The 25,104-nt window shown below is 40.2% G+C and overlaps 1 protein-coding gene across 7 annotated transcripts in view; it reads right to left on the reverse strand.

Moving 5' to 3' along the window:
- The window catches only part of BICD1 (BICD cargo adaptor 1), a 177,432-nt gene that overhangs the window by 30,465 nt on the left and 121,863 nt on the right, over positions 1-25,104 (reverse strand). For 4 of the 7 annotated variants that reach the window (XM_040561644.1, XM_040561611.1, XM_040561652.1 and 1 more), the window contains exons 3-6: positions 23,210-23,362; positions 19,323-19,760; positions 12,561-13,655; positions 3,756-3,907 (exon numbers count right to left, since the gene is read on the reverse strand). In XM_040561644.1, coding sequence (XP_040417578.1) covers positions 3,756-3,907; positions 12,561-13,655; positions 19,323-19,760; positions 23,210-23,362 — 1,838 coding nt within the window. Of the gene's footprint in view, positions 1-3,755; positions 3,908-12,560; positions 13,656-19,322; positions 19,794-23,209; positions 23,363-25,104 lie in introns of all 7 variants that reach the window. The other 3 variants (XM_040561633.1, XM_040561622.1, XM_040561604.1) reach the window with 1 other exon arrangement.

The raw sequence follows: 25,104 nt of genomic DNA on the forward strand, positions 1-25,104 counted from the left end.
CAATATCTTGAGAAATATTTCTCTACTTTTGAATATCTATTTAGCTTAGGAAAATAAAAAGTATGCAGGGAATCAGTAAAATTAGCATTCTGAATTCCTTCAGGATCCTTCTGTACAAGCAGTTGTTTCTCTCCTTCAGCATGAGACATTTCATCCCTTCCCCTCTCAGCTCAACCCCTACTCTAGATGGCAAACCTAAAGTTTTAAAGAATCTGCTTTTCATTAGCCCTCTACAGGAGCACTGGCAGTCTCACCACCCCACAGTTCACACCATGTCAGTGTCTCGGGGCTGGAACGAGGGGCAGCAACAGAAGGGGCAGGAAAGGCTCACACCATTTTTCTGCACTGGGAATATCAGAAGCAGCACGGTAAATAAGTAGACAGAAGCTGTGAATCTGATGGGCACCATGTAGCCCTGGTATCAGGTGGGAATTTAAACTCTGCTCTGCTAACTCAATGCATCCCACCCACAAGCAGCCACAGAAGATGACTTCTCCAGCAGAAGCTGCAGCAGCAGGGTTAATGCACCATTAAAACATACCAACAAAAGCGCTGCTATGGAAGAGTCCTCATCAGTGGTGTCTACCCCAAAAATTACCACAGATATAAAGACATTGACTTTAAAAAAGCAAAACATTTAGGATGCCTGAAAATGAACAGTTAAGGTGTTTAACAATTAGCTGTTCTTCACAGCTGGCAGATAAATTTCATCACTCCAGTTAATTCCAACATTCTGACCTTCTCCAGCTCTCTATACTTTCCAGATAGATGATTAAAAGAGTCTAGAAAACGGAACCTCTTTGTCCTATAAGTGTGGTGGATTTTTTGTGGTTTTAAGATCCAAAAGGGTTGGTGTAAAAATGGAGTGATTTAAAAAAGCAGCTTTATCAAGGGTTTGATAACAGAAAGAAGTTTTTATACTTTTATTTTTCTTTTGTGAGGTGTGTTTGGGGAAACAGGAGCTTGAACTGTAGTGAGAACATATTCTTGCAGGTCTAAAGTAAATTCAGAAAGGGATCGAGGCTAATGAAGAAGGAAGCTGTAGAGATCAGAACCACAGAGATTTTGGATTGGGAAACAAACAGTCCAGGAAAATAAAAAGAGCAAAAGAGGTATAGGCTGGACAGAAGGACTTCTGAGGAGCAGAAGAGAAGATCTGAAGAAAGAAACAGAAATGGAAGGACACATAAGTGTCAAAGGAAAATCACAGAAAAAGGAAGGCTCTTGCTTTTTGCATAGGGAAGCTTTGCAGAAAATTGTTGTCTTCACTGTTGACTAGAAACACATGCGCTATGCTCTCCTTATAATGTGGCATGAGCTTTAACCAGTGCATATGATGAAGGATCCATACAGTTCATCACCAGAATGAACACCCATCTGAGAATCAAGTGAACAGAAAAGAATGGGTTATGAAAAAGGATATTGCTCAATCAAGCAGCATGTAAAATCATTTTGAGACCTATAAAACAACTCTACTTTTAGAGAGATATTCTCCCTATAGTACAAATTCATGAGTAGTATCATGTGATGCAGGATTACCATGGAAATCACTGCTTTATTTAACAGAAGACTATATATGTGTATATATATATACAAATGTTGAATGTTGCAATTGTATCAAATGTTACTGCATGGAGAATCTCACGTTCTTCTATTTCCAAACAGGTTTCTCTTCTTGAACAGACATTTATAGTATATTGTCTCTTTATCAATTAAACAAAAGCTATTCCAAATGAAGTACACAGAATGAGTCAATGATTTGAACATTTAGGAAAATTGATTTAATTATGAAGGTCATTAAATTCCAAGGTAGGGAAGTAAAAGCAATATTCTACAACAGAAAAATCTATAGAAGCCCACTGATATGCAAGATGTTGCAGTGAGTGACTTTTAATCACTGTCCCTACAAGATACTGGTCAAAACGTATGACCTCAAGGAATACATCCATAGGTCCTGCAGTGAGTTTTTAATCACAACTGCATGGCATTTACCAACAGCAGTTGATGCTCTGGGTGGGGTTTATCTCTACTAATATCAGACATTTACAAAGTGGAAACTGGTAACTCAGCAAGCGACACAGATTCCTTTTATAGTTGTAGAAGAGACACGTTTCATTGCATCCTACACAAGATATCTATAATAGGCATCTAAACGAATGGCACCCTTTAAGCTTAATTCTCGCAGAAAAGATGCTGCTGCCTCCCACTGGCTGTAGGGCATGCCTTAAATCCAGCAGAAGTGTGCACATGGGATGCATGAATACAGTAACGAGCATTTAGTACACCAACCTAATAATCTCTTCAGGTATCAGCTTCTAAATCTTTGCAAACTTGTTTTAGCTCGCAGGCTGATAATTCAGGCTCCACACAAGACCCTTGTTTGCTTTATGCTCATGATTCCACACCTCTCTTCGGGACTTAGTAGCCCTCCAGGTAGCCTTATAGAGTTAGTACATTCATTTATCTCCTGGAGTAATGAGCTTGTAAACAAAAACCAACACGTGCATTTCTAAAACACACACAGAAGTTTGCTTTCCTGAAGAAAATCTCTAGATGGCAATGAAATGAATGGAGCTACCTTGGTTCACACCACCTGATGATTTGGTTCTTCATTTCCATTATGGCACTACACATACTCTTCCAACGATGAACCTATGATGAATTTGTACATAGCACCAAAGTCACAGAACGTAAATGGCCCCTTCTCCATCCTTCCCACCTCTCAGCTGCTGCTGCTACCATGACTAAGCAACAAAAGACTGAAGAAGGCTGGAAGAGGTGAGATGGCACCCATATAGTGCAGGGAGCACGGGGGAGATGTTGGCACGAGGCACGAAGAAGTCTTACTGCTTACGGACTAAAGCACAAGCAAGAAATCTTCATTGTGTTTGATCACAAAGTGGGGGGGGGGGGGGAAGAAAGCATGATATAATAGAAAAAAATCCCAAGGTTACTGTTTTTTTTGCTAATTTGGGCGGTAAGAATTTATTGATGGAAGCACTGGATCTTCAAAAACAAAATATTTGTAGCTAACTTTTTGAAAAGCACCTAAAACCAAAAGCTCTTCTAAGGACGTATGGGTGAAGGAAAGAAGAGAAATGATTAATTACTGTCCTGTCGGGAGGAACTGTGCTACAGAAGATAAGTGAAACCTTTATCCTGTGTAGAAGTTAATAAATTTGATATTACAGCTGGAGAAAGTAAAAATTCATGTTGGAATGTGAAATTGCAGTGACCTCACAATTATTAGTGCTGGATTACGGCACAGGCTGGTTGATGAAATAGATTTTTCCAGTGGTAAGTACTAAATCTCACGATAATGAAACCATAAGATTCTGAAGATCTTCATTAACAATACGACAGCTTTATGTGACAGAATCACTGTGTACTTCTGAATGTGAATATCAGCCACATAAATCTCCTATTTGATTTTCACTTAAAAAAGCCCTATAAATGCAAATAGACTGACGGTTGATATTGGCATTTACAACACTTTACTCAAGGTTGTATTGACATTGCTATTCTCCAGCATTATTTTCCAAGACATGCATCCCAGTAGCACTTGAAAGCTTGCAAGTTTTGCAAGCACACACTGTACGACTCGTTCACCTTCATCCAGCAAACCCCTGGCCTTGCACAAAATAATTTCTGTCTCTCCTCCTAAGTACCCAACATACACAGGTATGTCTGTTCTTGCTTAGCACACTTATTTACTTTTACAGTGTTGAGTCAGACAGTGAAATCATTTCCCTTACCTGGTTGCAAACATTGCTCTCAAGGATGAGAAGGTTGCTGCATCTTCCTTCAAAGCCTTAAGTTCATTTCGTAGCTTGGTCATGGTTTCAGTCACCATTGCTTTTTCATTTTCGTACTTATTCTTCAAATTGGCTAATGCCACTTCAGCTGTCTGAAAACACAGACAAGGATATTTGCTTATGACAGAGATATCTGATAACAGCTCAGATGCCATGTTTGATTTTACTTTATATTTCCTTCTCCATTCACACAGCAAAAGAAGGTTAGACCTGCACCGTGCCCTTTAATGTCATCTTTTAAGTTGTACTTCATAAAGCCAGGAAAAGGAGAAAGCAGTTCAAAGGACAAAGCCAATTATAATGCACTGGCTACAACTCAGCACCTTAAATGTCTGTGCAAAATGGTGCAGCTGCATGTTGAGGGCTCAGGCAAATGAGCAAGTTACTACAGCTTAAGGAGTTCCTACCACAACCTTGAGCCACAAGGTGCATCTCTGACCAGATTGCAAACGGGACACACGGCACATTAGACTCAGCCTTGGTAGCTGCGGGCTGAACCGACTTGGTTTTCCTCATGCTTTCTGCCATGGCTTTCCTTGCATGAGGTGATTGCTAGGATGTGACAGCTGGTTTTCACATCTGAGCACTGGCAGTACCTACTGTTGTGCAAAACCACATTATTCTGTCAGCTTTAATTACTACAAAAAAGAACAAAGAAAGCGTAAATTACAATTTTCACTTAAAAGGAAAGCAAGGCTTTGTAGCCACCTATTTCTTTATTTCTCTGCTTCCTTCTTTCTTTTATTTTGTCCATTTCCTCCACTAGATGTCTTTAATTTCCTGACAATATAATTACATTTTAGTAATTACATTTGTCTTATTTTTGCAAGAGTAGAATCTTTTGTTGTAGTTATGAAATTTAGTATCATTTTTAATTTATTCAAAATACATACTGTTATAGAGGCTTTACACCTACTGCTGCTATGAGACATTTTAAATTATTGCCATTTAAATACCTGAAGAAAAAATGTTTCCTTTTGCATTTACCTAGAGTGGGGGGCTATTATTTTTTCACTTCATTTAGTGCAGAATAAGTTGTAGCATTTCATATCAGCAACCAAGTTCCCCTGTTGATCTTGTGGTTTCTTGAGCCATCAGCAGGGCAAGGAATTGTGGAAAAACATTTCAAAGATGACAGCAAGGGAATGCTAATGACCAAACTTGGAAACTGATTTTAAACTCAGTTTTCTGAATCTTGCTAGATTTGTCACTAACCTTGCCTCTTAAGAAAAGGACATTATTAACATCTCCTACTAAAACACAACTCTATTCATTTGTGCCTGGGGAAATAGCAGTTACAAATGGCCACACTAAAATAAATTTTCCTTTTTTTTTTTCCAATTATATCTCCAGCAATAAATTTTTCTCTACTTTCACACTGGTTTACATTGAGAAATTTTAAAAAATTGCTAATAACTACCTGAAATTTTAAATATATATTTTTTTTTTTGTCAAACTTGAAATCACCAGCAACACATTGTAAAACAAAACAAAACAAAAGCCACTTAGGGTTTTTAGCAGCCTTGATGACATATGCTTTGGTATAACGTAGGATGGTAGACACCATCCTACGCCTTAGCAGGAAAAAACAGAAATCATCAGCTTTCTATGTTTCCAGCCACGAGCAAAAATTAACACATAAATTAACATGGAGAAGAAAGATTAATTATGTTTAACAAAGATACATTTTTGAATCTAGAACATAGTGAGTCAGTGGACAAATTCCTTCTTAACAGGTATGATTAAATTAGATTAATTTAAGAATTTTCAGGTCACTAATGAGGCAGAAGTGATTTATGAGAGCAGAGCTAGGCTCTATTGCTTAAACTGGGTTCTGCTTTGGCCCGAAGCAGGAATTCAGATGTCTTTGTTCTGCAAGAGAAGTCCAGCCCACTGTCTCTTAACTATGGCAGTTCAAATACAGAATTCACCTATTCAAGATTTTTCCTTTGTTTAGGAATAAAAATGAGTTAAAGAAATGTGCTGTGCCACTTAATGCTAGACTTATAAAAAATAAATTAATTGTTTCAGTATTGGAAGCATACATATTCCCTGTAAGCCCAGTAGTTTACACACAGCGGAACTGTGTACAAGGACTAGAGCTAAATAGTTAACAGCAATCAATGCCCTTTCCTCTTGCCCCTCCAGTTATTCTTCATAACCAAAATTCTCTGTCTCAACAGAAACCAAAAGGGATGTAATTCCGCAGAAATTCATGAGGATCACCTCCTATGCAGAAACTCAATATTCATGTTCTGGCTGGTTGTGCTGATCTAGCAAAACAAAGTTTCAGTGCCTGCAGTTCAACTGACCTGTTTGCTCTGGCCATTTCTGCACTACCAGAGAAGCGTGCTGGAAAGCATTAAGTATTACAGCTCAAGACGAGGCAACACTTTATCATTGCCTTTTTTTCTGAAGAATTTAGAAAAATGTAATCTTGGTATTCTGAAGCGGGAAAGGATAACACTAATTAATTGCTTCTACTTTTCCCATAGACAATCAACAATTTTCTACCCAGTAGCTTTTATGTAGCCACAGCTGAAATTTATTTTCCATGTACAGTAGAACCATGAGGAAGTGTGTTTTTCCATCACCAATGCCTTAATTTGTTTTATAATAAAAACTGAAGATACGTAGAATATAACGAAATATGCATTTTATCATAAATCAACAAAGACTTCAACAGTACTTTCTCATTGTTAACCATCTTAATAGGTTCTTTATATATGCCTAACAAGCTTTTCAACACGCTCCTTTGCAGGCCGCCCAGGGTCTCCCTTCTGAAATTCTCCTAAGTGAAGAATCATGAGCACAAGTGCAGTATCAGCAAAGCAAAACTGAGCAAAATGTGTTTTTAATAGGCAAGACAAAGTAGGGGGGACAAATCAGGAGATGCTCCTGCTAGAAATGTGCAGACAGGCAACCACAGCCAGTGGAGCAGAAGGGCATTGCTTTAATGTGATGCTCAGCTTGCTCAATCAGTCCTTGTAAGAGCCAGCATGTACTGGTCTGTGTGGATGCTCATGTTACCCAGAGCTCATCAGTTTGGGACCTGGATGCTGACTGAGGCCGAGTGCTGTCAGACTCCTTGGCTCTGAGGATGCCATTTTACAATGTAGCTAAATCAATCTATATTGGCTAGCTGCCCCTGAAAGAATAATTACCCAGCCTTTCTCCATCCCTAACCTTTGCACACCGGATGGTTTTCTTCTGTGCTTACCACGAGCTGGTCCGGGGAGCTGAACAGGCAGAAAATGAGCCTGAAGCACCCTGGAGCCAGGATGCATGATGAGGAGCATGGCTGAGGGTACCAGGGGTGGTTGGACCCTCTCTTGCAGAGTATCCAGGTGTCTGGTCACCTCTGCTGCACTGCTAGGCTGTGCTGTGAGTACCATACCCAGGGATAAGGCAGACTGAAGACACAGCTTCATGCTGTTCTTCCTCCAGCAGAAGCTATAGCCTAAATTATTTGTTTGTTCTTCCTCATAGCCAATCTCCAAAATTGTGCCCACTGAACCACGTGTATGGCTGTGCCTGGAACCAGCTCTGGGGATAATCTAGGATAATCTAGGGAGGGAGCAGAGAGCTCCAACAAGTGGACTCCTGCCAGTGTGAAACACTAGTAAGGAAGAGAGCTAGGGCACACCGAGCTCATCACACCTGTTCCCCCAGAACACAGTTGCAGAGTTTGGGCCTTCAGGAGTTGAGGTGAACACATACCCAAGGTGCTGCCAGAACTAATAAAGACCTTTTCATGCCTCTCCTTATCCTTACAGAAGAGATCCATGCTCAAATCCAGCTTCCTAAAGGTTTCCCTCCTGAAATCCATGAACACACCTCATTTTCTCTATATAGATTTCATATTCCAGGAAGACTTTATATCTCATTTACTTTATATTAAGAGTAGAAGAAGCAAACCAAGTAAAAACAAAATGTTGCTGAAAGAATATTAAGTCCTGCTGTGGTATGTACAAAAAAGGAGATCAGCAGCTTGCCATTTTAGTGCAGAAACCACACGTGATAATGAATCTTTCCACCCAGCTTCAGTGTACAAATTCCACTGCACTGTGTCTATATAACAACTGAGCTTTTGTTTATAGATCAGGTGCTGCACATGTGGTGTTACCCAGCCCAGTTATCTGAAGGACTTTTAATCTCAGTTATGGAAGCTGCAGACACCATAGTTATTGCCAATAATATGGATGTGAAAGTCTTCCTTACTCATACAGCTCCTTCCCATTCAATTATTTACCTACAAGAATGACTGATCATATTTCAGTCACAATTTCAGGATATTAAATTCCCCTCACAGGCAGGTTTGCTCTCTGTATGTTATTAGAAACCAAAATCAAAACCATTACTGAACTGGTCCTAAAAGCTATTATATCATTAATTTGATATTACTTCACAATTTATGCTCCCTGTTAATCCTAATGTTACTTGGTTTTGCTCTACGAAACTGGTGCTGACACAGTAATTACAGCTACAAATAAACAGATACATAAATCAAGCTGAAGTAAGCAAGCAAGCTAGCAAGATTTATGTTGTGACTTGCTATCTTGAGCCATTGATTTGTTTAATAATCAATTTCCCTGGTCTTAGCTTTGTGGCTTCTTAGAGCAAATTACGTCCTCTTTTCCATCTTACAATGTTTGGTGTCTTCTATTTCTGGCCCAGCCTAATGCTAAAATGCTGATGCGAAAATATTACTAAAGAAAACACAGCTAGAATAAAAAGAAAGACTTTAGCATCAGATATTGTCAAATGCAGAAAGCTAGGCAACAGCTTATCAGGTTCAAACAGAAATTTATTGCATGTTGTTAGAGATTTAAAAGCTGTAACTGCACTGCCAGAGTGCCCAGCCCACTGCAACAAAAGGAGCAAGAAACAGATTCCTTCAGTTCTTTCCTGCAGTCGGGTAATTTCCTGTAGTCAGGCAATTTCCTGTTAGGAGAAGTGAACACAGTTCAAGTTTGTTCTTTTTTTTTTTTTTTTTTTTCTTCCAGTGAGCCGTCTGTCCCTGTACCTGGGTAACAGAGGATGTTAGTTAGCACACTGCAATGAAATGTATGGCCAGGAAAGCTGTACATTTTTAACAGAATGTTGCAATACTTCTGATGGTCACTAGATAGCACCAGTGCTTCTCCAATAAAGGGTGTAACTCCATTACTGAAATACAGCCCCAAATACCCAGGGCCCGGCTGCTGATCTGCCCCCAGGATCTGAATGTTGGGATGCTCTAGAAAGACCAGTTCTTGTCATTTTTTTCCAGTGCATTCGATTGTGCTAATTTTGCCTCCCAAAATTATTCAAAAAAATAAATAAATAACAATCACCTTAAGTATCTCACAGCACGATGTACAAGATGAAAAGACATCACTGCATGTCAACATCAGCTTCATTAGGGCTCAAGGGGTGTTTTTAATAAATTGCAATACAAACTTTTGTGGTTTTAGAGAAAATGAAAAAACCTAAATCAGATGTCCTCTGTAGGCTTGTCTAAATTGAACCCACAGAGGAAAATATCCCCAACCTTTTGCTGCTTAGAAACTTATTATTTTGGAGAGGAAGAACTCAAGGGGATGAATCTTGACTTGTGTTTTCTGAACATGAGATGTGCTTTTGGTTGCTTTTTGTTCTTGGGATACACTCATTGCCAGAGGCTGGCAGTACTGCTACACCACAATTAACTCAACCCCCATCTCTCTAACTTTAAATTTCTTCACCCCTTTTATATTATTATGCCTTTTAACTTAAAAGTTTGAGGATACTGCTATTTGGTTTGCATTACAAGAATTGATGCCCAGTTGAATAGCTACCAACATTTATGCTGTTACCCAACAAAGAAAAGTTTAGCTAATAGCATCTTCTTACTCAGCGAATCTATCTTTCCCGTTTCAGTGCGCACACTTCAGGATGATGTGTTACTTCTGACAGTAATTAAAAAAAAAAAAAAACTTTAGAAAGACTGAGCTAGTTTAAAATAAATGATAGGTCTATGCTACTGTAAAAAAAATCTGTTTTGGTATCTAAAGATGTACTTCAATTACATCTTAATTACATGGAAAATCCTCATGTAATTGCTCAGAGCTATTATTACTTAGCTAAGGATGGTACTTAATTACTCCAATTAATATTTAGGGGGGCATGGTATAAATGACTCAATGTATACTGAAATACAGATGCAATTTAAAAATCCCCAGTACCTAGAAATACAGTTGCAGATCCAATCATCAATTAAATTTCAAACTTTAACTTCAGATTAATCAACTTCTGAGAATTTTAACAGTGAAATCCTACCACTGTCATCAGAGAATAGGATCCCAAGCTATTAACCAGGATTTATGCCCCCATGTGGTTATTACTACACATCTTTAAGATGAGAAAAGTCCTGGGCAATCTGGACAGAGACTCTGTCCCTGCAGTGTCTTGCATTCACTTAATTCTGTGCATAAGAAGACTGTTTGAAATAAATAAACTGTTTGCATGTTCAAATTTAACTTCTTAAAATTATTTGCAGACCCAGAATCTATCAGATACAAGGGGCTTGGGAATATATACCATGCAAAAATATTGTGAGTATTCTTGAAAAACACACCATTATGCGGTACTCTTTTGGTATTTAATATAGAATGCTGCAATTCTCAGCCTATTTACATTGGTATAACATCAAAAATAAAGTAGGTTTGATGAGTTGATGGTAAGACCCTGATAATTACAGGCCTGTCAGTTTCACTTCACTGCCTGGCAAAATTATGGAGAAAATTATTCTGGTAGTTATTGAAAAACACATGAAGGACAATGTGGTCACTGGCTACAGCCAAGGCGGGTTCATGAGGGTAAGGTCCTGCTTAATGAACTTAATTTCCTTTTATGACAAGGTCACCCATCTAGTTGACCAAGGGAAGCCAGTTGATGTAATCTTTTTGGATTCCAGTAAAGCTTTTGATACTGTTTCTCACAGTATCCTTCTGGACAAAATGTCCAGCATACAGCTAGATAAAAACATAATGTGATAGGTGAACAATTGGCTGATGGATCAGGCTCGAAGAGTTGTAAGTAAATGGGGTTACATCAGACTGGTGGCCGGTCACTAGTGGGGTCCCACAGGGCTCCATTTGGGGGCCAGTTCTCTGTAATGTTTTCATAAATGAGTTGGATGTAGGACTAGAAGGTGTAATGAGTAAGTTTCCAGATGATACTAAATTGGGAGGAGCTGTTGACTACATCAAGGGTAGAGAGGCCTTGCAGAGAGATCTGGACAAACTAGAGAGCTGGGCAATCACCAACAATACGAAGTTTAACAAGAGCAACTGCCAGCGTCTGCACCTGGGAAGAGGCAACCCTGGGTATATGTACAGACTGGGGGATGAGAGGCTGGAGAGCACTCCTGCAAAAAAGGGATCTGGGGCGTGTGGTTGATGGCATTGAATATGAGTCAGCAGTGTGCCATGGCAGCCAGGAGGGCCAAGAACACCCTGGGGTGCATCAGGCACTGATGGCTGGTTAAGGAAAGGATTGTCCCACTCCACTCTGGAGCTTTCGAGGCCTCACTCTGAGTACAGTTTATAGTCTGGGGCATCAAAATATAAGAAATTCATAAAACTATTAGTGTCCAAAGGAGGGTTACAAAGATGGTGAGGGGTCTGGAGGGCAAGACATATGAGGAGTGGCTAAGGTCAGTTGGTTTGTTCAGCCCAGAGCAGAGCAGGTTGAGGGGAGGCCTCATGGCGGCCTGCAGCTCCCTCAGGAGGGGAGCGGAGGGGCAGGCGCTGAGCTCTGCTCTCTGGGGACAGCGACAGGACCCGAGGGAACGGCATGGAGCTGGGACAGGGGAGGGTCAGGCTGGGTGTTAGGGAAAGACTCTGTACCGAGGGGGTGGTCGGGCACTGGGGCAGGCTCCCCAGGGCAGTGGTCACAGCACCGAGCTGCCAGAGTTCAAGAAGCATTTGGACAATGCTCTCAGACACATGGTTTGGTTTTTGGGGGGTCCTGTGTGGAGCCAGGAGTTAGACTCAGTGATCCTTGTGGGCCCCTTCCAACTCAGGATGCTGTATGATTCTATGATTTTTAAGCTGTTTACTTTTTCAAAATACTCATTTGAAATTTTTAATTCCTGTAAAATATAACTTTATAATGAATCTGTCTCAAAAAAAATGCAGTTACTGTTTCAGGTTGCTTTATCATATAGTGATGTTGTCCCTTTTCTTAAAAACAAACCAAAAAAAAATTATAATCTAAAGGATAAAAAATGTTGCAATAGCAGGAAAAGTTATAAGAATAAAAAAATAATAATTAAAAAAAAAAATCCAACGACCTGCAAATAAAATAACTCAGCATTTCACCTGGTGTTTTATCACAAAAATGCCCTGCTCTATATAGTCCAAGGTGACTGTTTGCACTCTTACACCTGCCGTTCTCTTCAAGAGGTGTGCTTTAGCTTTCTGTTTTTTAAATTAATTTCCTTAAAGTTGCTGTGGTGCTTGACTGTAGTGGATCCCTCCCTGCCCCTCTGCTTTTCCCTCACTCTCTCTGCTGCCTGAGCCCTTGTTGAATGGTGGGGGCTGGAAAAAGCAGAGCTGGAGAGCTTAGAGAGGAAATGGGGTGGGAGGGAAGAAAGGCCTGTCCTCACTGTGACTGAGAGGCTCAGTAAAATCTCTCCCCCTGAAATACTAATGGATAAGCTTGCAAGTGACCTGTATAAATAACAGGCACTCCCGGCCGACTCTCTTTTTGGCACCTTACCTGCTTGTTGGCTTTCAGGACTGCTCTCAGGGTTGCTATCTGCTCCCGCTTGGTACTCAGGAGGGATTTCAGCTTCAGTATCTCTTCCATTAAGGCCTCCTTGTCTTTGTCAATCATGGGCGCCAGCTCCCGAGCTGCAGCACGCTGGCGTGACAGCTGCAACGACCGATCTACAGCCTTCTGCAAGTGCTTGATTTGGTCCCTTATTATGGCATTGAGGTTGTAGATGTTCATCGGCTCTTTGCGAATGTCACTGGTATCGGAGACAGGGGAGGAAGGAGGGGCTGTGATGACGGGGGAAATTGTAGGTGTTTTAGTTGGGCTCTGCTCCTTGCCAGGCTCCACAGCCTCTTTTGTCACCTGCTCGGTTGGGGTCCTGGCTTCTACGGGTGATGCCATTCCCCTTCTGGCAAGTCGCGGGGAAAGGAGACCTCGAGGGTCATCTGGTCCTTTCAGGCTGCCGCTGCGGGTGACTCTGCTTTGCCTGTAATAGTCCAACATAACCCTGTTTGGTGTCTCGTTGTTGCACAGGCAGACATGATGGTAGAGCTGAGCCAGTTCCTCACTAAACGTCACCAGCTCATCCTGGGCCGTGTTGAGGGTATTGTGGTTTTCATTCGCTATGCTTGTCATCCTTTGTAATTCCTTTTCCATGTGGACCATTTTTTCCTGGCTCTCCTTGGTCGATTTCTCCAGGGTTGTCACCTGTTCATCATATGTCTGGATTCTGCTCTCATACTTGGCCTTCTCTTCAGTGTAGTTTTCCACATATTTATTGTATTTCTCCTTTAAGGCTTTGATTTCTGCTTTAAGGTCTATCACCTCTGTAACAGCTACTTTGTATTTACATTCTAGAATCTCCAAGCCATTGATGTCCACTTCATAGTCATGTGCTTCCTCGCCAGGATCTCGGCCCTTCTCACAGTCATGCTCTGCTTTTAGCTCCTTGTTGCTTTGCAGCCCCCTCATGGCATTGACGTGTTCCGTGAGCCTGTGGACTCGCTCATGTTGCTCGGTCAGGGCTCCCTTCGTGTGCTCCAGCTGCGTCTGAGACTCTTGTAGGTTGGCCAGGAGAATGGCCTTCTCTCTCTCCACCTGCAACAGAGTCAAAGTTAGACACCTGGCATCTGATCCTACCCGTGCTTTTCTGTTGAACACCTAACTCTGCCAATCATGTTCACCACTTCCACTCCCCCACTCTGCATATGCAACCTGAGGGCTTCCAAAAGATTCTACCCATATACCCCTAAACCATGAAATTAAGTCAAAGAGATATGTGCAACTTGTAGAGGATTATGAAGTCCCAACTTCTGCTGCCATATGCAGTATCTCACACATTGCCCACTGAAGAATTAGTGCCCAAGCACTAAGTGCATAGTTAGCTAGTGTGATGATACTGGATTTATCAAGACATATGTTCCCTGAATTTTATAGGCATAACTGCATCACTGTCAACTACAACATGTTACACTGATACATACATATTTCCCAGTGGAGTTTAAATTCACATTTCCTGTGAATAGCTTTACCATCCTCCACAATTTTTATTTATATCTTTGGACTGTTGCAAATTTTCACAAAGAAGGGCTTGATTACTGAATGCAACTACAGTAAACAAATGGCTGTGTACATTTCCACAGATTAGATCAAATAACCCACCATCTGTGAATACAACACAGATCAGGAGCCTGAGCACATGCAGCTCCTAGGAAGCCCCATCCCCAGCACTTCAAGGAAAGCAAAATCCATCCTTTTAAGAATAATGCAGAAAAAGTGGAATTTGCAGTACAAAACAAACCACTGGTTCTGACCTATTAAGATCCTTTCTGAATAGCCACAGAGAAATGTGGATGTTGAGAAGTGGAAGAGGTCCTAGAGGACTCTTCTTGAAGTTTTTAAGCACAGCATCTTAAAGCAAGTGAACAAGAAAAATCTATCTGCTCAGATATTCACTGCTCATAACACCCCTGAATGATTCTCATTTCAAATTTTAGTGTAATGTTCCAACTTTTTTCTTCTTTGCCTTCATCCTGTTCTGAGCTGTGAATTGGGAAGCAGAGGAAGGCACAGGGACACGGCATGATTCTCGCTCTCATGGCCTTTGCAGCAGGATCTGGAGCCTATCAGGCTGACTGCTCTTACTCTCCCTCTGCTGCAGTATCTCAGCCCAGTATTTACACGTGCAAAGACATCATGTTCCACACTCCCACTGTGTGTGGCTGAATTACTAATTCAGAGAATTCAAAGCTGTCAGTTCTGAAAGACCCTTCAAAAAAGCACTGCCTTCCCTATCAGCATCCCCCCAGGTAGTGTTTGGAAGAGTCAAAGCAGCCACAATGAAACCCACTGATGGAAAAGAAAAGCCTTTTAGAGACTTTGAGCTTATTAATGTTGTCTCACAAAATGTTTGAAGCAGTGGTTCAGACTCCTGTTATCTCATAATGGGGCTTCTGAGCAGTAGCTGCTGCTCAGAAATAGTAAGGTTACTAAGGCATATGATGATCCCCTGGCTTAACAGAAAGGCTTTCAAAACATTGCCTCAATTACAACTTGCAGTCGATTGCCAGCAAAGACCGTAAGATTAAAAATAGAAGCCATGTTAAAAACATCTAAATAGTCGACCTAGTTTTCTTGTGTGCAGGTGACTGATGACTCATGAAAAAAAAAAAAATCATCATTATTTTATGACCCAAGAAGCATCTGTCTCCTTAAATATAGGAAGCTCCATTTAGGCACTACATAGCCTGTGCTGTAATGCAGAAGAGGACAGCTGAATGCAACAAGTACACTGGTACAACTGTTCCCCAATTGCCATCCCAGTCTGCCTTTAGCCTGTCGTGCAGCTCACCACCGGTGTCATCCCACTCTTGTTGAGCATCTGGTTTACTGAGAGAAAACACAAAACAGCACAATCCTCCCTCCTACCAAGCCACCTTCTTAAACGGCGATGGCTCTGTGCAGATTTCCCTGCCAGGCCTATCCTGGGGACCAACACAGAGCTACCAGCAAAAGCATTTTCATTATCTTCCCTATGAATTTTCCGCTGGGTAGCCTGCCTGAGGTCTGCTCTCCCTGGCAGCTCTCAGCTGAACTCTAGTTGCTACCACCTGGCACAGCAGGCTGAAGTGTTAATTACATTATCCTCACCAGCTAATGGAGGTATTTATTCCTTCAGCCTGGTAAGGTGAGATACATGTGAGCTTCTGGTAATTTAAAGGACCATCTCACCTTATGGTGAGAAGCGTGGATAATGATGCACACACCAAAGACAGTTGGCTTTTTAAAGTATGTGTGCCCACATGTGTGGGTATGTTCACATGGAAGCAGGCAATTAACAGATTCCACCAGTGTAAAAATTAACAGCCAAAGAGTTTTTCCTTACATAAAAAAAAAAAAAACCTTGGTGCTAAAGAAGTACTGTGTTTCAGTGTCTGCTTAAATTTATCAGACAGAATCCTACCAGATTATTGACCTCAGCTGTCATATTCTATAATGAAGAAAAACTGCAACAGAGCTAATAGGGATCTTTACGATCATTTTTCTGCTGAACATAAATGGGGTCTGGAAACAAATACTTCTCTCAAATAGAAAGCATTATTTCTAGAGAAAACATTCAAATTTAAAGCCCATACACCATCTTGTACAGTAGGTAAAATGAAATACATGGATCTACTGAATTTCACTCATTCTAGTCCAGTAATTATGGGTGACATTAATCCACTTCTGTTTGAAGATAAATACGTGCTCATACTTCCAAGGATAAAAAATGAAGCTCCAACTGAGTCCACAGTGCACCTTCTGAATATTAACAGCTCTGCTGTTTCTAAGGATAGTAGTTATATTTATTGTTCTAGACAACAGTCTTTTATTCCACACAGAACAAACATTTGGGAATAGGCTGCTCTTCTTCCATCTGTTTTTGTTTGTTTGTTTTTGTTTTGTTTTTGTGATGAAATTAGTAGCTGTGAAAGGATCCTTGTCATTATCTTAAAATGAAAATAAAAGCAATTCAATAGTGTTTGTACCCATTTTTAAGGGTATCCTTCCTTCCTTTCAAAGATTTCAGTTTGAGAAGTTTTCCTCCCCAATTTATTTTATAGTTTGCACTTATGGAAGCCAATTACAGCATTGCTATTTCATTCCTTTTTCTTTTTTTTTTTTTTTTAAACATAACATGAGAATATCAGTGAACAATTCCTGGTGAGACTGGAATAAATGAAAAGAAGAACTCCTCACACACATCATTTTTGTCAGAGAGTAACAGGCAGTTGGAGGAGTGTCAGAATCTGGGCTGATTGACACTTTCTTTTTTAAAAGAAAGCTTAATCTAACTTTTATAATGTTGGCCTTGGGAATAGGGAAAGCAGCAGGAAGAGAGGAGTCCTAGGCTTTAAAACTGGGATGGATAATTCTTCCCACTGGACAAGAAACGTGAAAGCAGAACAGAAAGCCTTGAGCAAATGGAATTGAGAATTCTCATCAAAACATTTGTTACCTAGTGGATTTAAAACATGGGAAGTGGTCACTTGCAGTTGAACCGCTTCTAGGGACCAGCACAGATCACAGAGCATTAGCATCCCAAAGTTGAAAAAGGATCTTTTATCTGTCATGCTAACTTTTTTGGTGCAGACTTCTTTTTGAGATTGAAGACTAAAAAAACTAGCCACACACATGCACAAAATGGCAAATCCAAAGTTTGATTCTCTCGAAAAAGAAGCCCACTGTCCTATAGACATGAAAATGCTTCCTAAAGAGAAGGTCAGTTCCTTCAGCAGCTCTGTCGTAGTAGAAACCTCTTCTGAGTAAAGAAGAGGAGCATGTACCAAATATTGAGATATGACTGTATGAACACCACATGGCAAAGACACTGCTGAGGAGAAAAAATCCAGTTTTGCTGAAGAATTACCTTTTGTCAGCTTGAACCCAATTAAATCTCCCTCTTACCATGAGGAAAAACTTTTGATGGAATTTTTCACAGTTAATTCGTGTGACCCAAGGTGAGCTGATACAATGAAACAGAGAAGATGATTGCTTTAAAAAGAGTACACATCAGCAGTTGGTAGTAAGCCTTCCCAGTATCTAAAGAAATCAGGTTTTCAGCTAGGTATAGTCTCCCTTTTTCAAACCTTTTAACATCACTAGAATACTAAACAACAATGGAGGCTTCCATGAGCTGCTGAGGCCCAAAGAAGCCACTGTGACCAAAAAAATGGTTAGATTTATCTTCTAGGGTCCTTCTAGAGTCCTAGGATGGACAGCTAGTGGCTAGTGACTGTCAGAAGTCTGACTCCTTGTTTAAGAAGTGTAAAAGAAGTAATGTTAAAATCAGAGATGATAAAAATGCAATATCTTGCAATATCTTTCAAGTAGAAGTTTCCTGATTCAACAAGTTCAATATTGAATAAAATCAAGAAAAGACTTAGCCAAACAACCCTGTTTTTTAATTTCCAAACAGCTTTCACTTCATATTTCTATTACACTTCATTGTAAATTATGCTTGAAAACAGTTAAACTGTATATTAAAATATGAACATATCAAAGCATGTTTTTTCTGAAGTTGGGTATTTTTTCTTAACATTGTATTTCTGAATAAAATCACAACTTGCATTTAATATGTATGTAGAAGCAAAATATACATGCTGTTCTATTTTAATACTGGAATAGTCTCTACCAGAATTTTTCACAGAAATAAAATTGCAAATTTCAAGCTTTTCTGGTTAAAATATGTATATTCTGCATCAAAGTTAACTGCACTAGATGCCATTAACATATTCCTTTTGTAGCTCAGATGAAAACTTCCCACGGTGAGTTTGGTGATTAAGTAAATAAAACAATTAACACTTCAGCAAATACAGGACAAACTCATAGAGATTTGTTGTTCTCCAGCAAGAGCTGAAAATTGGGTTTGCTCGACTTTACCTTCAAATCACATTGTAAGCAGATCTTACTTTGGGAGAGACCCTCTTTGTCAGCCCACAGCTAGAAAATGCTGGATGTTTCTTTGAAGGTGCCAAAACCTTTCAAGCTCTTTTGGCAGAGCAGATGCTCAACAGCTTGGACAGAGGGACCCCTTCACTGTGTTGCACTGTACCCCTTTCTAAGATAATGTCAGCTCTGGGCTATCAGCTTGATATTTAATTTGTATCACACCCCAAGCTCCTATTCTGGTTATGCCTGGGCTGAGCCTGGATAAATCGAAAATAAATGATCAACATGCACTCACCTACGCATCTGCTGGGACTCCCCACATGGACAAGGCATGACACCTCAGATGCTCTGTGAGTGCACAGGTATTTAGAGGAATGCTTCTCTCCTTTTGTTCTCTCCTGATTGCATGCTAAGTTTAATGGCAAAAAAACCCTCTGACTTGCAAGGATCAAAATCAAATCTATCTGTATTTCACTTTTTTTTTTTTCCTGGATAATTTTGGTCATACTGAAGAGGACTTTATTCTACTTGAAACCTCAGGGATATTTCCCATTATTTGACCAGGAAAAGAGAGTCTAGCCACATGCAACTACAGTAACTAAGTCCCTTTCTACTCTTTCCAGTAAACATCAGCTCAGATGATGCTGACTTTGCACAAACAACTATTCTGTCCTCTAAGGTTATTTCTGTCAAAATCTGAATATGGAGAAACACCAAAGTAGAAATACGTGGTCAAGAAGAACATTGGGGGAAGTTGAGGTCAATGCAAAAACTAGCACCAGGTTCCATATGATGTGTGCCCAGAAGTTTTAGGACATTAAATTAAACTCTTACCTGCATAAGTTGCTGCTTCAGTTTCTGTATTTCTGATATGTTGAGCTCACTGAAGAGGTCGGAGACGGGGTGCAGAGATTCTCCTTTCCTACCTGTGGGAGTTCGGTAGTCACCATTGAGTTTCACAAGAGGCCCATGGATATGTCCATTCATTTTGTCATCATTGTTGGGCTCGCTCGCATCCTCTGCAAACTTTAATCCATCTACTGATATATTAATATGGTTATTATACATACTATCATTGAGGTTGATATACTGGGAGAGTTCCTTTCTCAGATTGTTCTTTTGCTCCCTTTCATTTTTTAAAGTTTCCAAGGCTTCCTCCAGCTGATGCTCTGCAATCTCCTTCAGCCGGATGGCATCTTCTAGCTGACTGTTAAGCAACACTGTCTCCTCCTCAAATCGTTTAATCTCATGCTTTAAGCCTTCATATTCAACCTGAATTAGACAAGACAAAGAACATTCATAATACTAAAACTTGAGTCATGAAAACCTGCCATTTATCAGCCCTACTGAAATAGGTACTACAGAAAATATAATGTTAAATACCAGGCATTGCCTGCAGCTGCAAAGAAATGTCTGCACAGAAAATGAACGTGGAGCTTTCTTTGTTGAATATTCCACTGCACACTTTTTACAGCAGGTGAGAAACAGGAAATATTACACCTTTTCCCAAATAACTTATGACAATAAACGATGTATTTCATGGAAAGAAACTGGTTAGTAGCAGGTGTGCTGGTAACCATAGATTTATTAAGAATTACCATTAGCGGTATATCATGGTACATATAAATCTCAGGTTAATATAGTCTGATTTATTAATTACAAATATTCTGAAGATTATTTCATATCTGAATTCTTACCAGATGTAAAGTCACTCAGGCATGGATACTCTAAAGTACCTTGGTGTCTTAGTAGTGTTCAAAAATACCGATGGAAGGTGCAGAAACTGCAGGAGAGCCTCAACTCTTTTCCGTGTTACATGATCTTCTGCCTTTTTCAAAAAGCATTTAATTTTAAAAATTGGACACTGAGCTATTCACACAATCACTTTAAACTCTGAGATGCTTAAACTATAGCTCATTCAGCCACACAGTCCTTGAACTTTGTGTAGGGATGCCATTTTGGAGCATGTGGCAACCTGTTTTTGCCTGAAACACTTCCACCACTGACCCTGCGCTGCTGCACCAGCCTTGGAGGGACTCACGGGTCCTTTGCCTTTGACAGCCCCACACACATTGCAGGATTTTATCAGTTTATTTATGTGCATTGTGGGCTGAGGAAATCATCTCTCTTCTTTAAAGGCAACTCCAACATCTCCCACAATAAGGAGATAACTGCAGTACTCTCTATTGCACCTAAAAAGAAGCAAAGCCTAGGGAAACCCATTCTAGCCTGAAACCAGTTGCTCAGCAATGTATAGACAGTGCAGATCCCCAGTGAGTGCAGTTCCCCAGTGAGGCATATCTTCCCTTGCTGGCCCTCTTCATCTTCCTTTTCACTGCTAGAAAATCCCACAGAAATGAAAAGGAAGACTGGTAAAAATGTCTCCTAGTAAAAATGATCATACTTTGATTTTTAGTTTAATTCTAGGCATGTTAGTCACCCACCTTTTCATTTCTAAATGCCAAAAATTCCCTGTATTGGGTGAAATAATTTGGTGGTTTAGCAAAGGAAAAGAAACACTGAACTTTCATGCTTCTACAAAAAAAACCAAAACTTTTAGTTTGAGACATTTCTAATTCAAATGAATATGCATTACTATGTGCAATTTTAAGCCATTGTCTAAAATATTTTTTATTTGATATGTATACATATGTATATTTTTAAACAAACTATAAGATTCTGGTGAATACAGAAACATTAACCACTCCTTTTGGAGTAGAATGTTAATCAACCTGTCAAAAGTCTTGTACTCATAAGCTTTTGGAAAGGCAAGCTTAAAAATCAAAGCACTAATCTTCAAACCCAGAGAATGAAAAAATATGGAACAACAAAGAAAGTTCCCAAGTCATACTGAGAGATTTTAAACAGAAAAGAAAAATCTATCATATTTTGAAATTTGCATTTAGGTACCTGGTATATTCTCTGATTGTAGAAAGACATCCATTTAAAAAAAATTATTAAATCTAATCGAGTAGCTATGTTTACAATTTAAAGACTTGGAGAGGAATGAAAAAAAACAACACCAAAAATCATAGACTTTCTTCCATTTTAAATCCATATGAAAATCAGAGTTCTACATAATCTATGCAGTTAACTGTATCATGGATTCTTGCTTACAATATACTTGTAACATATGGTTTTGTAAGTTAAAGTAGTAAAATATAAAACGCTCTTGATATTTTATCTTGTAGATTGAAATTGGTTTTGGAATCACGAGTGCGTGGGTATGTGATATGAAACGACTGATTTTTTATGTCATTCAAAATGTGGCAATGCTTTTTTTCTCCCCAGAGTGCCAGCATTTGATTCCATTAAGAATGAAATACTATGACAAATACAAACACTGGTAAACAGATTTTCTTCTGGGGGAAACTAGGATGGTCCATAAAGGGGTATTTATATTTACTTCTCCTGTGAAGATGCCTCCTATGAGGTTGGTGTGTAAAAAATATATTCCTCAAAGGCAGAATTTGCTGGCTTGTTAAATAACTCTGACATAAAGATGATCTGCTAGAAATTCAGAGTGTGAAATAAGGGAATGACACCCACTTGCATTAATTGTGCATTCTCTGCAGCACTGCTCCATTGTTCTACATGCTTCAATTGCATTTGTGCTAGTGGGGTAGAATAGCAAAGACAGATGAAATAGTGCTGCATATTCCTGCTGGAATAAGGCGACCTTGCTGATGGACTGCTGTCAGAAACTGCCAGTCTTGGCTATTTGATAAAAGCCCTAAACTAACCATTCAGTAGGCTAGGACATAAAACAGAGTCTGCAGAGAAATATTGCTGCAATCTGCTGGAAGTTGGGGAAATGCTGTTCCAGAGCACCATGTTATGCTGGTCTGGGAAGTGTCTAAAAGAAACTGTTTCATCATCCAGCTTGGATACTTACATATTTATCGTGGCAAGCTCAGTTTTCTGACATGAGAACAAATCTTTTTCATTCAGTTCAAAAGAAAACTGTGTGCCTAATGACTTCCTCTGCAGTATTTATATCCAGCGTCAAAGGAAGCTGTGCTTTTGTAAAGGCGAGAGGACAGACCCAACCTCTGTTTGCATCTGGATGTAATGGGGCTGTGATTTACGGCAGCTCCTGGGGGCACATTCTGTACTGCAGTGAGAATTACAGCATGCTGCCTTGCTGCCAGCTGCATGTCACTGCCATGGGGAAAATATAAAATAAACTAGGAGCATCTGACATCCCTTTGCCTATTTTTGGAGCTTGCCAAATGTGCAGGTTAGCTCTTCTGAGCAGAGAGCAGCAGTGGTACAGGAGAATGGGTAAAAGATTATTTCCTCTTTTCTCCACTTCAGACGTGGAAAAGGAACACAGGAAACAAAGTAAGAGGAAACGGAGGGCTGACCTGCTCCTGCTGCTTGGCATGGAGGTCAGTGTGCAGGGAGGGAGGGGAGGAAACACAGAAAGGGAAAAGATGCAATCATGGATATGGTAATAATTATCCCGCTATTAAAAAGTTCTGTGCAGAAATAGTCCCTCAGGATTTTCCCAAAACTGAGGTAAGGGCCGCCCCATATGTAAAAAATGGCCAATAACACTGTTGTGGAATAAACGTCCAGCAAAAATCCAACTAAAAAAAATACCAATACACACACACACAAAGAAACTTCTATCAAAGTGTTCTGCTGGATCACGTCATGGAAACCTGAGAAAATGCCATCATATTCCAGCACAGCACCTAGAGTCTCCCAATGCTTACTTGGTTCTGTTTCAGAGTGGACACCAGCTTCTGCAAAGTGATATTTTCTTCTTCAAGTTCAGTGTAGTCCTGCAGGAGCCTCGCCTCTCGAAATTTGTACTCTCGAATTTCGTCTTTCATTCGTATCCTCTGCAGTTCTACCATTTCATTATTCTGGTGAGAGAAAAAGCAAGCACGTTACCATTTGTGCACAGCCCCTTTAATGATACACACTGCCTTTGGAAAAGGCCACACACAAAAAAAAATTAATCCTGAAATAAAAAGGATTTTAGAGTCCAAATCAAAACAGCATCACCCTTTGAACTGAGGCAAAATGGTACTTTCAGGTGTGTATTGGCAGCACAGTAATGAGAACATCTGATAAGGAAGCTTGATTAAAACAATTTCAAGATTAGATGTTTATTGAAATGGGAAGCCTGGCAGGGCTTTATCATCTCATTAGTTTTATTGCTCAATGATACAGTTAGATCTAAATAAAATTACCACCCGTTTTCCACCAAAAGATGCTCCCTACATTCATACAGTAAAGCAATGAATTACAGCATCTATTCTGCAGAGACATCTGTTACTCGCTCGCTCCTATCTGCAGGCACTAAAGAGCAGCATGGGCAGGTGGAGGACTCGCCGTGCAGCCTGCTAGAAAGCACTGCCCCAAAACTGACACAAGCCTTGGTGTGTGGGGCAGGATTTTACCCGCAGGGCCTGGGAACACATAAGGTCACCACTTTCATTTTCCCATTAGCAAATGCAGTTCCTGAACAGCCTTATGAGAGGTCACGAGGGATCGGCTGCACGAAAAATCACTTCCAAGAGATTCCAGGCCTGAGTGTTTTTTACATCAAGGGTCAGGATGTTCCGGAAAGCCCCCCTGAATCTGCTGACATAACCCTGATAAGAATGCACTGTGGGAAGGTGGAGTTAACACAGCTGGAGGAGAACAGTGACTGACATAGCCAGTAGAAGCAACCTGCCCCTCTGCTGTGACAAGCAGCCTGGATTTTCCTGATCAACAGAAACAGGCATAAACGGTCACAGCATTGTCTTGCTTCCAGCAGTAACTGAGCACTGCCACAGGGCTCCTGGAGGGAAGCACTGCTGGGTCTCTAATGATGGGGCAGGGCCTCCTCTCTGCTGGGGTGCAATAAAGAGCACGTGGGGGAAGCAGTAACAGGTTTCTCTAAAAGGTTTCTGTGAGGAGGGAGGGCAATATATGTGGCCTTATATCAACCTGAAAACGTGCAATGTTTAAGAAATCATTACAGCAGAAAATGTAGTCGGTGAGCTCTGAACATATCCACCTCTACAGCTGACCCTCTAATACTTAAAGATAAATCCATGTGGTCTGAATTGGTGATAAGCAGAGTTTTGCTTAGCATCTAGGTTAAATAAATGGTAATAAAATCCTGGGAAATAACACTGCAAAGCATGAAAAAAAATGTTGATGCAAGAGTTATTAAGGTGACTTTTTAAAATGAAGCCTTTTTGTTAAAGAAAAATAAAAAAATCATCATCCCCACTCTGACAGCTGTGTAAGAAGAAATAATCAACATGATTTCTTAACTGGAAGCACACCTTTGGTTTAAAAGATCCCCAGTGGCAAAAGAGTGACAGAGCATGAAATAAAAGTAACTCTTGCATCCTTCACTTTCTAGTAAACTCATGAGTGAACTGTAAAAATGGCACCACAGCTTATTTCACAAGGTGAAGGCTTTTTATACCACAGAGCTGTTTTCATACACGTTTCTGTCGGCACACCTGCAGCAGCAGTGTTTATTTATGCTTTTAGGTGTGAGGATCTGGGCAAGACTGAGGCTGGTAGTGGGCAACACTGAATGCACAGCTCTGCCACGTCAGGTATAATCAAGCTATTCTGCAGTTCCCTGGTGTTTGCCATC

The sequence above is a fragment of the Cygnus olor genome, chromosome 1 (assembly GCF_009769625.2).
Source record: "Cygnus olor isolate bCygOlo1 chromosome 1, bCygOlo1.pri.v2, whole genome shotgun sequence".
In the NCBI taxonomy this organism is placed as follows: Eukaryota; Metazoa; Chordata; class Aves; order Anseriformes; family Anatidae; genus Cygnus; species Cygnus olor.